The sequence below is a fragment of the Diceros bicornis genome, chromosome 4, assembly GCF_020826845.1.
Source record: "Diceros bicornis minor isolate mBicDic1 chromosome 4, mDicBic1.mat.cur, whole genome shotgun sequence".
NCBI lineage: Eukaryota > Metazoa > Chordata > Mammalia > Perissodactyla > Rhinocerotidae > Diceros > Diceros bicornis.
Window position 1 is genome coordinate 82,525,562 of NC_080743.1, and position 13,801 is coordinate 82,539,362.

Genomic DNA, 13,801 nt, shown 5'->3' on the forward strand with positions numbered 1-13,801 from the left:
TCTCTACAGCTTTTTTCTTCATTCCTTTTTTTCTGATAGGATACTCTCAATTGGCCTGTGTTCAAGTCTTGTGAATACTTCTACCAGTTTGAATCTTCTGTTGAGCCCTCTATTGAATTTTTATTTCATTCACTGCTTTTTTCAATCCAGAATTTCTATTTGGTTCTTTAATCATAATTTCTATCTCTTGTTATTCTCTATTTGGTGAAAGATTGTTCTCACATTTCGTTTTTAAGATATGGTTTTAGTTCTTTAAACACATTTTTAAAAGCTGACTTTTTGTTTAATAAGTCTTTAAGAAGCCAACATCTGGGCTTCTTCACAGACATTTTCCTATTTCTTTGCATGTCTTATAAATTTTTGTTGAAAACTAGACATTTAAAATAATATAATGTGGCAATTCTGGGCAACAGGATCCCTTCACCTCCTCAGGGTTTGTTGTGTTTGCTGTTTAATAACATTCTTGGACTAACTCCGTAAAGTTTGCCTTCTGCTGTGTGACCACTATATTCTGCTTTGTTAGCTTAGAGGTCAGCTAATGATTGGACAGAAATTTCCTTAGATGCCTTGAGACAATAAGTCTCCCAGCCATGATGAAGTGCTCTGTGAATGTGTTGAGATATGCCTTCAACACTCCAACATCCACTTTACAACTCTGCCTTAGCCTTGACTTCCTGCTTGCAGAGCCACAAGTTCTGCCACAGGTTAAGATTAGTGCCTTCTTCGTTTTCTCTTGGGCATGCATACAGCCTTGCACATGCATGTGGCCTTCTATATTCCCAGGAATATGTTGGAGCTTTTCAAAGCTTCCTACAGACATGTCATTCCTCAGCTTTTCCTTTTGTTTTTCAGTCAGCCTTTTTTGCCCCACTGGCAATATAGGCAGCTACTATATTAAACAGTTGCAGCTGTTTTTGACAAATAGGCTGAAGATAGGGCTGTTGGCACAGAATGAGCAGAGTCAGGTCAAATAAAAACAAGCTCTCAAAGCCTTTAAAACAGTGAAGTACCAGAGGTCAAATAGTCATGTGCTGCATAACCACATCTCAGTCAACAACAGACCACATATACAATGGTGGTCTCGTAAGATTAGTGCCATATAGCCTAGTTGTGTAGGTGGCTATACCGTCTAGGTTTGCATAGGTACACTCTATCATGTTCACCCAATGACGAAATTGCCTAACAACGCACTTCTCAGGACATAGACTCATCCTTAAAAGATGCATGACTGTAGTGACAATTCTCTGGGGGTGGGCTTTTTGGGGAGCTTCAAGCTCCTTCCAATGGATACTAGGCTGCTGGTTTTCATGGCTACTATACTTGCAAAGCTATTCGTTTTCAAGGCTACCCTGGAACTGGGGAAAAAGGAATAGGGCAATTTAAAACGCTACAAAACTTAAAGTTTTTATTGAATAAATGCTTTTTAGATTGTTGGAAGCCTTTAATTTTTAGAGTTCTGAAAAAGTTGATTTTGACAACTTTTACAGTGTTCTCATTGCTTTTATGGAAAAGTAGATTTTCAGAAGTCCTTCTCTGTTAATTCAGAAGAGTTTTCAAGAATGTCACTTTTATACTTAAAACTGAACACGAATTAATATTCCTTTCTTATAATTATGTTTCTAAGATTTAGAAAAGCAAATATTTCTAAGCAAAAATGTGATGGGAATTTGAAAGAGATGTCTTTTCTCATCTGACATTTCAATTATTTCATGTTTAGTTATCCAAGTCAGAATGGCGAGCCTCAGTTTTCTCAAATGTGTAAGGAAAATATTGTCTTCCTCACAGGTTCAGAGGATTTAAAATGATAATGTAAAACTGATTACAAAGCTACACTAATCAAAATAGTGTGGTGCTGGCCAAAGGACAGTCATATAGACCAATGGAATACAGAACCTAGAAATAAATCCTCACATATATAGTCAATTAGAATATGGCTACCAAGACAACTCCATGAAGAAAGGGCAGTCTTTTCAACAAGTGGTGATGGGAAAACTGGATATCCAAATGCAAACGAACAAAGCTGATTCCTTACCTTTTACCATATACAAAACTCAAAATGGATCAAAGACCTAAATGTAAGAGCTAAAACTATAAAACTCTTAGAATAAAACACAGAGGAAAATCTTCACGACACTGGATTTGGCAATGCCTTCTTGGATATGGCACCAAAAGCATAGGCCAACAAAAAGAAAAAAACAAATTGAACTTCATCAAAATTAAAAACTTTTGTGCATTAAAGGACACTATCAAGAGAGTGAAAAGGCAAACGACACAATGAAAGAAAATATTTTCAAAACATATCTGATAATGGATTAATATCTAGAATATATAAAAAACTCCTACAACTCAACAAAAAAACCATCCAATTAAAAATGGGCAAAAGACTTGAATTAGACATTTCTCCACAGAAGATACACAACTGGCCGATAAACACATGAAAAGATACTTAGCATCATGAGCCATGAGGGAAATGCAAATCAAAACCACAATGAAATAACTTTATACCCATGAGGAGAGCTATTAAAAACAAAAACAAAAAACAAGTGTTGGTGAAGATGTGGAGAAATTGAAATCCTTGCACATTGCTAGTGGGAATGCCATTGTGGAAAGTTTGAGATTTCTCAAAAAATTAAACAAAGAATTACCATATGATCCAGCAACTTCACTCCTAGGTATATACCCAAAAGAATTTAAAGCAGGGACTCATATAGATACTTGTACAAAAATGTTCATAGCAGCATTATTCACAATAGCAAAAAGTGTCCATCAATCTACCTGTCCATCAACAGATGAGTGGATAAACAAAACGTGGTATATACATACAATGGAATATTATTCAGCCATAAAAAGGAATGAAATTCTGATACGTGCTACAACACAGATGAACCTTGAAAATGTTATGCTATATGAAATCAGACACCAAGGGCAAAAATATTGTATGATTCCACTTATATAAGGTACCTAAAATAGTCAAATTCAAAGAGAGAAAGTAGAATAGAGGTTACTAAGAGCTTGGAGTGGGGGGAGAAAATGGGGAGTTATTGTTTAATGAGTACAGAGTTTCTGTTTGGGATGATGAAAAAGTTTTGGAAATAGTGTTGATAGTTACACAACACTGTAACGTACTTAATGCAACTGAATTGTACACTTAAAAATGGTTAAAAATGGTAAATTTGGTTATGAAATATTTACCATAACAAATTTTAAAATGATAGTGTGTCTGAAGGCCCTCACCACATTTAGTGAGCCTTTGGTTCCTCAGTTGAGGTGGTGGTTATAGAAGTTACTTAGATAATACTTTATGAAAACTTGGTTGGTAGTGATGGTAAACAGTACCCACCCCTAAACACACACACACACACACACACATAACACACACACAACACTACACTCAATGCTCTATCAAATACCTATAATTATATTTTGCAAAGGATTGCACATCCAATGAATTTACTAATGATGCAAAGAGTTTACATCCTCCCATACTGACAGATAAAAACACATACATTCTCTAAGCATAAAGCTTATATTCACAAATAACTGTTTGCTTAAAGACAAAATTTCAATTAATAATCACAATGGGAATTTAGTTATTTAATGCAACCACTAATCTAATGTCACCAATAAAATCTAAGCAGTTATATCACAAAACCAGGGTTATATTCAGTGGACATGCATTAATAATCTATACAACTTAACATTATACCAGAAAATGAATTGAATACAAAATTTCCCTTGATTTTTGGTGGTTTTCAAATTTCATGGCACAGATTACCAAAAAAACTATAAAAACAGATTTTAAATATTTTCAATAAAATGGTAAAAAATCGAATAAACCTTTAAGTTTTCATAATGGGCTGAAGTATTTAAAACATCAAGCTGGCCCCAATCTGTCAAAAATGACAGATAAATATTTACAATGACTAGGCAGGCTTTAGTTACAACGGGACTTGGAGGACTGACTACTACTCCCTGGCAAAAACCCGTCAGGGTTAATTTCTCAATGCAAACATGTCTTTGTAAATACTGTGATAATATAAACTTGGAAACATACCTGGATTCAGGACAGGGATGAAAAATAACACAATCTTACTTCTGACCTGTCATCATAAAGCCTTCTGGCTCCAAACGCCCAACACTGTCCCTCAATATAAAACTAAATTAAGAAGAGTAGAATGACTTTACCGTACTGGCTGACACTCTTCTACAGAACTATCTTTCACTACATATCAAGGCAGGGCTCAAGCTCCATTAACTTGCTTCTCTAGAGTGTAATCAGCAGAGCACCAAATTTATGAACTGATATGGTAACCCAAAATGCTAAACACTTTTCAAACAGAAGCAAACTTTCTCCCCATTGTTAGTTCTATGTGCCATGTTATTCTTGAAACTTACGTGGCTACCAATAAGAAAAGAATAGGGAAGCTTTGAACATATCTTGTACTTTTCATCAAGGCTAAAGTGCAAAATATCTCCACATCTCTGGTATTTTAATAGGAAAAAACATCACACATAATAAAGGAACTGAAGTGACAGCAAAACTAATACAAAAAAAAGACTTCTTTAAATATACACTTGAAGACTACATAAGACCAAATTAATTTTTCTTTCTTCAGTGAAATCTTTAAATGAACCAAGTTCTCACAGAAGTTAAGATCTTGTTTGATTCTCTTTCCCAGGATCAGAAATTCTAAAATTAGAGGGGAAAAAAATGGAAAAAAATAACATTGCATGACAATGGACACTAAGTTCATAAAGAACATTCTTTTTTTAAAATGAGATATTATGGAAGAAAATACCATGAAAATAATAATCCTATGAGAATTGTTTTTTAAGCACAGTAAATTTGAGCCTTGGTCTTCAGGAAGATACTACAGCTTATATAGAAAACTATAAATATACAAGACTCCAGGAAAAAAAGTCAAAATACACATTATTTAACATTCTGTAGGCCTAAAAAACTTTTGAGGGGAGGACAAAGGATGGCCAACTGAATCTTCACTTAAGAATACAGAACTATGAAAAATTCCTGGGTCAAAAGCTCTAAGGTGCTCCAAATTGGAACCACCATACTTTGTGAAAACATACAACTTAGATATATTTTTAACAGGAAAGAAAAAGTACTAAATAATTGCAGTCCCTTCCAAAAAGGAAATCTTAAATTAAGGGAAAAAGATTCTAATAGTGTAAACGAGTCTGGCTCAGAAAGAAAACTGAACAACATATCCAAGATTCTGTCCATAAAAGTAATGATGGTACATCTTTAATATTAAAGAAATAGGCTATAAAAAAGTTCATTCTCAGAATTGGTTTTAGTAAAAGCTCATTTGTGCTCCTTTGTGGGTGCATAATAAAGTTCCATGGGTTTGTTCACTTTCCAGTATTTCTCACTGACCAATTCCAAAGAAAAAGAGCCATTTAATACCTAAAACGAAAAAAGAAAGAATGAATTATGAAAACTGGTCAAAGCACAACAATAGTGACATGGAACAAACATAAAAGTCCATCTCTTTAAAAAAAAATCTTAGGATAAACCTCTTGTCACTTATACTATTCATAAATAAACAAAGGATATCAAAACGTTAACCCCCCTATGGCACTTTCTCTTTCTCTCAGGGTCTCAGGGTCCTATACAATTTTATTAGGCCCCACCCCACCACTTGCCACTCTCAGATGGTCAATGTGCTCCCAGTTTCAACACCCTATTATTTTAAATACTCACAGTGAACTGGCCACTGGCTGTTGCTATGTAAATGGTATACTGCTTCTCACTGGCTGTATCAAGGTTCATCTGGTTTGATTCTCCTTTGCTTCGAAGTTCTTCTAAAGCTAACCTCACAGCCAGATACTTCGATAAGTGATCAACAGTGGCATTACCTGAAGTCTTTATGTATCTGGAAAAATAAATAAATAAAATTTAATTTCTAGATTAATGATAACAATGTACTTAAATTATAGAATACACTCCTAAAAAGCTATATAAAATGTAAATGTCTCAATTATTGACAAAATAATATCAGAAATTTATTCCTCTACTATCTAAAAATTTCTTATTGAAAGGTACAGAAGATGGGAAAGTATACAGATCCCTGTCTTGTATACCAGGCCACGAAAGCTCTACCTACCTTACCATCCATAACACATGACATAAAATGACAAAAATCAAACAAACACATACAGTACTGAGAGGGGGGAAAAAAGAACATACCTTTCAACCCCAATGATCAGAGTTCTGCTGTCAACAGCAGCAAGGAGAATATAAGAATATAAGCAAATTTTTTATTGTCTAAGAATTAAACAATTTTCTGATTTTTAAGCCTGAGCATAGAAGTGCTAACCTTGGGATTTTTTCAAAGCATAGTATACCGGTAATTCAGTCACTCAGTGAGCAAATCTTTGATGCTTATCTGCACACAATGGCAGACCCCATGCTGGAGATACAGTGGTAAAGCAGCCATGCTTGCCAGCATGGATTTTAGAGCCTACTGGCACCCCAGTTTCACTGTTAAGGAATTTAAATGATCCTTTTTTCCTCCTCTAGGAGGGTCATTCCTTTCAGTTATGCAACTGTGGGTGGGAAGCACATGAGGACCAGAAAACAACAATCTAGGCAGCCAAAATATAATTTTATTTATTTATTTATTTTCCCCCCCAAAGCCCCAGTAGATAGTTGTATGTCATAGTTGCACATCCTTCTAGTTGCTGTATGTGGGACGCGGCCTCAGCATGGCCAGAGAAGCGGTACGTCGGTGCTCACCCGGGCCACCAGCAGCGGAGTGCGCGCACCCAACCGCTAAGCCACGGGGCCAGCCCTAGGCAGCCAAAATATCCAAATGAACCCTGGCAATCAATTGGATGACAAATATTGCCCTTATTTCTTATGCAAAATTGCCTTTTAAGTCCAAATTAAACATTCTGAAAGTCAGATAATCTGAAACTAACCCGCACACTTACCTTGTCTGTGCACTGTCATCTTTTTCCATAAGTGTGGGATGAGGCCTGAATACTAATTCAATTTCACTAGCACCATCCATTACTGGATCAATTGCCACTGCTGCATTGTTATTATCAAGCTCAAGCCCGGAATCATCAGAGGTTTTGGTCCGTTTGTTACTGGGTCCTGCTTCCTGATTGCTGTGTGTGGATGCATTACTACAGTGAGAACTGTCACCATTGTCTTCTGCTCCACTACCATTTTCAATCTGTTGCTTCTTGCCTCGCTGTAATCTAGTTAAAGGGAAAAAAGGGGCCACGGCGGTTGCATAAAATCTACATTTAGGCCTTTTCAATGCACCAATTTTGAAACATTTATTGAACTTTAAAATTCTAAAAAAAATCTTGATAATTGAATTTGCTCCCAGTTGGATAACAGCACTCATTTCCCACATGTCCCTGAAAGGTCTAGAGAACCTTACTCACAGACAGGCAAACATCGGCATGACTGAAACAAATGTTAATATTCACATAATACTTTTCTTTATTGATTATAGGAATTATTGGCAAATCTTTATTTATATTTTGATAATTTTCTTTGTCATGAGATTTTAAATCTAAAGAAAGACATGATTCAGATATGAAAATTTTAAAGTTCTGAGGGAAGATATTCATGCGTCTTTAATTAGAAATCCTTAAGGAAACAACATTTAAGAGAAACAGTTAAGTACTGCCCCCCTGCCGACCTCACCCACAGTCTGCTAATGCAATGCAGAATTATTCTAATGAGGAAATTGAGATGGTACCTAAGTAAGCAGCATGGATACAGAAGCAGCTCTCTAACAAGCTCAAATATCAACAACCAATAACTGGGCAAGGCACACTGTGTATATATCTTATTTACTTGTCAAAACAACCATCAAGGCAGTTAACATTACCATCATTTTATAATTGAGAAAACCAAAGAAACTGGGATTCAAGGCCCATGGTTATAAGCTAGTAAGCACCAGAACTAGACCTAGGACATGATATACATTCTTTCTACCACACTGCCTCTCTCACTACCTGTATAAACAAGAAAAAAGGAGTGATATATGATGAATAAGAAATATGCAAGAATGACATGCATTTCTAAGAACAGTGTCATCATTACAAGTTTACTACCAGAACAAGGAAACAACAGCCCACTGTTTAGGAAAGATGCTCAAGAACTCTTTTGCTTTCTTTCAAAGAAACAAAATACTACTTATGAAATCTATAGAGCATTTCAAAACTGAGGGAATAACTAATATGTTAAATGACAAAACTATGATCCAAAAAGATATGAACACACATAATGAAATATTATTGTTTTAAAAAGGAAGGAAATCCGACACATGCTAAACAGGGATAAACTTCGAAGACAATGAATTAAGCCAGTCACAAAAAAGACAAACAGGTATGATTCTGCTTACATAAGCTATTTAAAGTCATCAAATACACAGAAACAGAAAGTAGAATGATGGTTACCAGGAGCCAAGGGGAGGAAATGAGGAATTATTATTTAATGGGTACAGAGTTTCAGTTTTATAAAATGAAAAGAGTTCTGGAAACTGGCTGCACAACAATGTGAATGTACTTACACTACTGAACTGTATACTTACAAATGATCAAGATAAATTTTATGTTATGTGTTTTTTCATCACAATTAAAAAAGATATGAAAAAGCCAAAATAATGAAACAAATAAAACTTAACAGTGCAAATATAAGAACTATACTTAAATATTTCCTAAAATCCACAAATAAAGCAAAAAAAAAGTTGTTTCAGTTGACTATAAAGTAATCTAACAGGGTTACTTGTCTTGATGTATTTACTTTTATCTCACACATCTTTCCTTTTGGTTTGAGGTGACTGAGCTAGATTAATGTAATTTCAGGCAGCAGTCAAAGAATAATGTTCAGATAATGGAGATCAGTAGCCTATTATATTCTGAATTTATCAAATCATATCTATAATACTACATACTGTTCTAGAGGTAGGACTGCACCAACAAACTTGAACATCGCATGAGGACAATAAAAGAAATTAAGAATGCAAATATTTAGCCTTTAGAAGAGCATATAAGAAGGCGTATCTATATGAAATTATTAGAAGAATAGACAGAAGTAGAATTCGAAATAAGTGTAGAGTCCAACATAAGTATTTTAACAAACACAGACCAAGACTGCTATACACAAGAGACAAACTTTAATTCAATATAAAGGAACAACTTTTTTAAAAAAATCATGCATACAAAAATATTTACTGAGCAGCTACTTTAAGCCAAGCATGGTTCTATGTACTGGTATTAAAAGAATCAATATTGCTGACACAGTCTCTACCCTCTTAGGGCTTATATTATTCTAGTGCAGCAGATAACACATGCATGTTCAGAGAATGATAAGTTCTGTGGACAAAGATGAGGCAGAGAGGGTAAGAAACTATGGAGTCCTGGAGTAGAAGATGGGAACTTAGCAGACATCTGAAGCAAGTGAGAGTGTGCCATGTGGATTATCTGGAAGAAGAGGGTTCTTGAAAGAAAGAACAGTAAGTACAAAGGCCCTGAGGCAGAAGCATCCTTGGTGAGTTTGAAGAATAGTAAGGAAGCTGTAATAAAGTTGTCAGTCAATGAAAGGAGCTCCTATCATGTACTCTCACCATTAGAAATGTTCAAGCAAAACCCAAGGACTATCTGTAAAGGATTTTGCAAAGGGGATTCTTTTTCCTGGTAAAAGACTAAATTTAACAACCATGAAAGTCCCTCTAACTTTTAGGAATGTATGACTCTTTTAAAATAAATACACCCAACATTTAATACTTTTACATTGCTAAATAGAGTTGTAGGTCAGTTTAATAAACTGTCATGCACCGCATAACAACTTTTCGGTCAACAATGGACTGCATATATGGCAGTGGTCCCATAAGATTAGTACCCTCAAGCCTAGGTATGTAGTAAGCTATACATCTGGGTTTGTGTAAGTGCACTCTATGATGTTTGCACAATGACGAAATCACCTACCGATGCATTTCTCAAAACGTGTGCCCGTCGTGAAGTGATGCATGGCTGAAGTTAGAATGGAGCACATCTTTTAACCTTTAAGCCAGTGGTTAAAGGCTGCACTTCGAAACCACTTCTGGAACCTTAAAAATACCAAGGCCGGGACCCCAATCAAAGATTCTGACTTACCTGGTCTGGGGTGATATCTGAGGCCCTGGGATTTAAAAGCATTCCAAGGGATTCTGACGTTCAGCCAAGGTGAGAACCACTAAACTGGGATGGGGCTTTATTGGCATCCCCTACTTTGGAGAATGACGACTCTCCCTGAGGCCTGAGTATATTAGGAGATGTCAAAGAGGAAAAGAGAATGGGGGTGAGGAAAGTGCCCAGCTTATGTGGGGTCTTGACAGCCATCATGAAGGTCTTCTAATCTGAATGTGAACAGAAGCTATTAGAGGCTTCGGAGCAAAGGAGAACCATGGTCTGACTTGCAATTTAACAAAATCACTCCGGCTGCTGTGCTGAGAACTGACTATGTGAAGATAAGCATGGAAAGCAGAAAGAACCAATTAGGAGGCTATTTCAATACTTCAAATGAAAGATGGTAGTGACCTAGACCAATCTGGATATATTATGAAGAAAGCTAAGAATATATTTATTCACAGATTGGAATACAGAGTGAGAAAAAAGAGAGAGGTTAAAGGTGACTCCACAGTTTTTGGCTAAAGCAAGTGGAATGATGGAGTTGCCATCAAATGAAATGAGTAAGAATGAAGAGAAGTGAGGGGTAAGAATAAAAAGTTCAGTACTGGACATGTTAAGTTTGAGATAAGGAACAGCTAATGATATACAAAGGAAACCAGGAGAATATGATCTCTTGAAAGCCAGGTGAAGCAAACTATTCAAACAGAAAAGAGGAATTAATTGTGTAAAATGCTGCTAAGGAGGATGGAGTCTGAGAATCAGCGATGAGATTTCCCAATATGGAGGTCACTGGTAACTTTGATAAGGGTGATGTGGGGGTGGGGATGAAAGTCTGATTAGAGGGGGTTCAAATGGAATGGGAGAAGAACTGAAGATAGTGAGCATATACTACTCTTTCAAGGAGTTTTGCTATAAAAAGAAGAGGAGAAATAGAATGGTAAGGGAAGGGAGAAGTAGATACAGGAGAGGGTTTTGCAAGATTCTAGTATTTTAAATGGAATACCTCATTATGCCTGGAGGCATATACTATACCTGCATGAAAAGATAACCATACGGAACTACTATGGTATTTTTTTTACTGCATTTTATCTTTTTCAAAATGGAGGCTGTTGAGTAAAATACTTAATAAAGTAGTCAGAAAAATGGCCAACCTCTCTGGGCTTCTTTCCCATATACCTGTTCATGGCCTGTATCTTTAGTCCTTCCTCAATGCTGTGACTGAGTGCTTGCTGATTATTGTGCTTATTGATCCTGGCTAATACTCTCTCTTGATGAGCTTCATACTCATCACGACTTGGATAAATTTTGCTGATGAGTGCATCAAAGTTTGGGTCTGGCCTTAGTGATCTTTTGGAAACCAGCTTTTTCCGACAGGTAGGACATTCTTTATTGCTAAAAAAAAAAAAGAGGGGAAAGAACATACAACAATGCTAGTATCTTTGGGCTTCTTGATAATTATCATCTTTATTCTAATACCTTTACTAAGTTACAGAAATTTAAACTGATTAACCTGCATTTCCTTGAAAATTTGACTAATGGGTAAGCAAGATTCTGGAAACCTTAGATACTCTATATTACTTGCCAATAGAGAAAAATCTGAATACTTCCCAATGATAATTTATATAAAACCATTTTTTAAAAATTTTTATTTATTTATTTTTCCCCCAAAGCCCCAGTAGATAGTTGTATGTCATAGCTGCACATCCTTCTAGTTGCTGCATGTGGGACGCGGCCTGAGCATGGCTGAAGAAGCAGTGCATCAGTGCGCACCCGGGATCCGAACCCAGGCCGCCAGCAGCGGAGTGCGAGAACTTAACCGCTAAGCCACGGGGCCGGCCCCTATATAAAACCATTTTAGAAATAAAAATCTATTCTTTCCTAATGTAAGTCTTCCCTCTCTGATATCCATGCCATACAAGGAAAAACTACCCACTAATATATATTAATTTATATGTTATCAATTCTTTTATTAAAATAGCATTCATAAGGATATAATTTTATGTACTTAAGAAAAGGGAGGGCCGGCCCCATGGCTCAGCGGTTAAGTGCGCGTGCTCCGCTGCTGGCGGCCTGGGTTCGGATCCCGGGCGCACACGGACGCACAGCTTCTCTGGCCATGCTGAGGCCGCGTCCCACATACAGCAACTAGAAGGATGTGCAGCTATGACATACAACAATCTGCTGCTGGGGCTTTGGGGGGAAAAATAAATAAATAAATAAAATCTTTAAAAAAAAAAAAAAAGGCTTTAAAAAAGAAAAGGGAAAACCATGGTTTCATGCTTTGTAATTTCCTCAAAACAAATACTCATCCTAAAAAGCTTCCTAAATTGTATAAAATTAACTGTTTCAAAACAAAAATTCTCCAATAATTAAAACCTAGAGTTCAGAAAAATTTCCAGTTCTTAAATGAATACTTACAGGGAATCTATTTCTTAAAACCCATACAGCACTGTCCTGGTACAATTTAAGCACCTAGTACAATATTTCAACATACCCACTTCTGAGGGCTGTGATAATGCAGTCGGCACAAAAACGATGTAGACACTCCTTTGTAGTCATGGTGTTCTTCAACATATCCAAACAAATTGGGCACATTAATTCACTGTGGAGACTTCGAGGTGAAACCACAATTTCCAAGCCATCTGTTATTGCCTCCTGTAAAAGAGTCACTTTAAAATTAAATGCTATCCAATTTTTTTATTATGGACAAGTTCAAACACATGAAAGTATTAAAAATGATAAAAATGAACATCTATGTACCCATCACCCAGCCACCACCACCGTCAACCCACAGCCAATCTTGTTTTAGCTATAATCTCCCCCAACTCCCCTCAGCCCCACCACCAATGCCTTACATAATTGCTTTTATTTTAATGCTAAAGATAACATATTAATGTATGTAAAAGATTACTAATGGTAAATTAGCCTAGTATAATAAAAAAAGCATTGAGCCAGCCCTGATGGCCTAGCAGTTAAAGATCCGCAAGCTCCGCTTTGGCAGTTCAGGCTCGGTTTCTGAGCACGGAACCACACCACTCGTCTGTCATTAGCCATGCTGTGGTGGCAGCTCACATAGAAGAACTAGATGGACCTACAACAAGAATATACAACTAGGTACTGGGGTTTGGGGAGGGAAAAAAAAAGAGAGAGGAAGATTGGCAACAGACGTTAGCTCAGAACGAATCTTTGCCAGCATAAAACGCACTGAATTTGGAATCAGATACCTAATTTGGAATCTAATTTCAAATTACATTCAGTTTCTAGTTCTACCCATATTAACTAGCTATGTAACTCTAACTAATTATTTAACATTGTTTTCTTACATGCAAAATGAGGAAGTTAAGGCTAAATGAACCCTAAGAATTCTTTTGTCTTCAAAAATTGCACCATTTTGATAATAAATTACATATTTCATGCCATCCATTAAAAGATTTTAAGATTCCAATACAAGTATTCTCTAATTTATATACAGTTTAACATGATTTCATTTTAAAATCACTTAAGAACCTTAAAAAGTCTTAGTCCACAGAAGCAGTTGTATACAAACTGGTCAGGTTCTCAGGCTAACCTACAAACTGATTTAAACCACAGTACATCTGAAGTATAACAAGTATTAGTATTTCTGTCACGTCTAAAAATGTTTCAG

At 36.1% G+C, this 13,801-nt stretch overlaps 1 protein-coding gene across 4 annotated transcripts in view; it reads right to left on the minus strand.

Moving 5' to 3' along the window:
• Positions 1-3,579: 3,579 nt before the first annotated feature.
• The window catches only part of RNF2 (ring finger protein 2), a 52,278-nt gene continuing 42,056 nt past the window's right edge, over positions 3,580-13,801 (minus strand). For all 4 annotated transcript variants that reach the window (XM_058539878.1, XM_058539880.1, XM_058539882.1 and 1 more), the window contains 5 exons: positions 12,650-12,810; positions 11,332-11,547; positions 6,955-7,227; positions 5,723-5,894; positions 3,580-5,425 (listed from right to left, as the gene is read on the minus strand). In XM_058539878.1, coding sequence (XP_058395861.1) covers positions 5,324-5,425; positions 5,723-5,894; positions 6,955-7,227; positions 11,332-11,547; positions 12,650-12,810 — 924 coding nt within the window. In that variant the 3' untranslated portion in view covers positions 3,580-5,323. The remainder of the gene's footprint in view (positions 5,426-5,722; positions 5,895-6,954; positions 7,228-11,331; positions 11,548-12,649; positions 12,811-13,801) is intronic.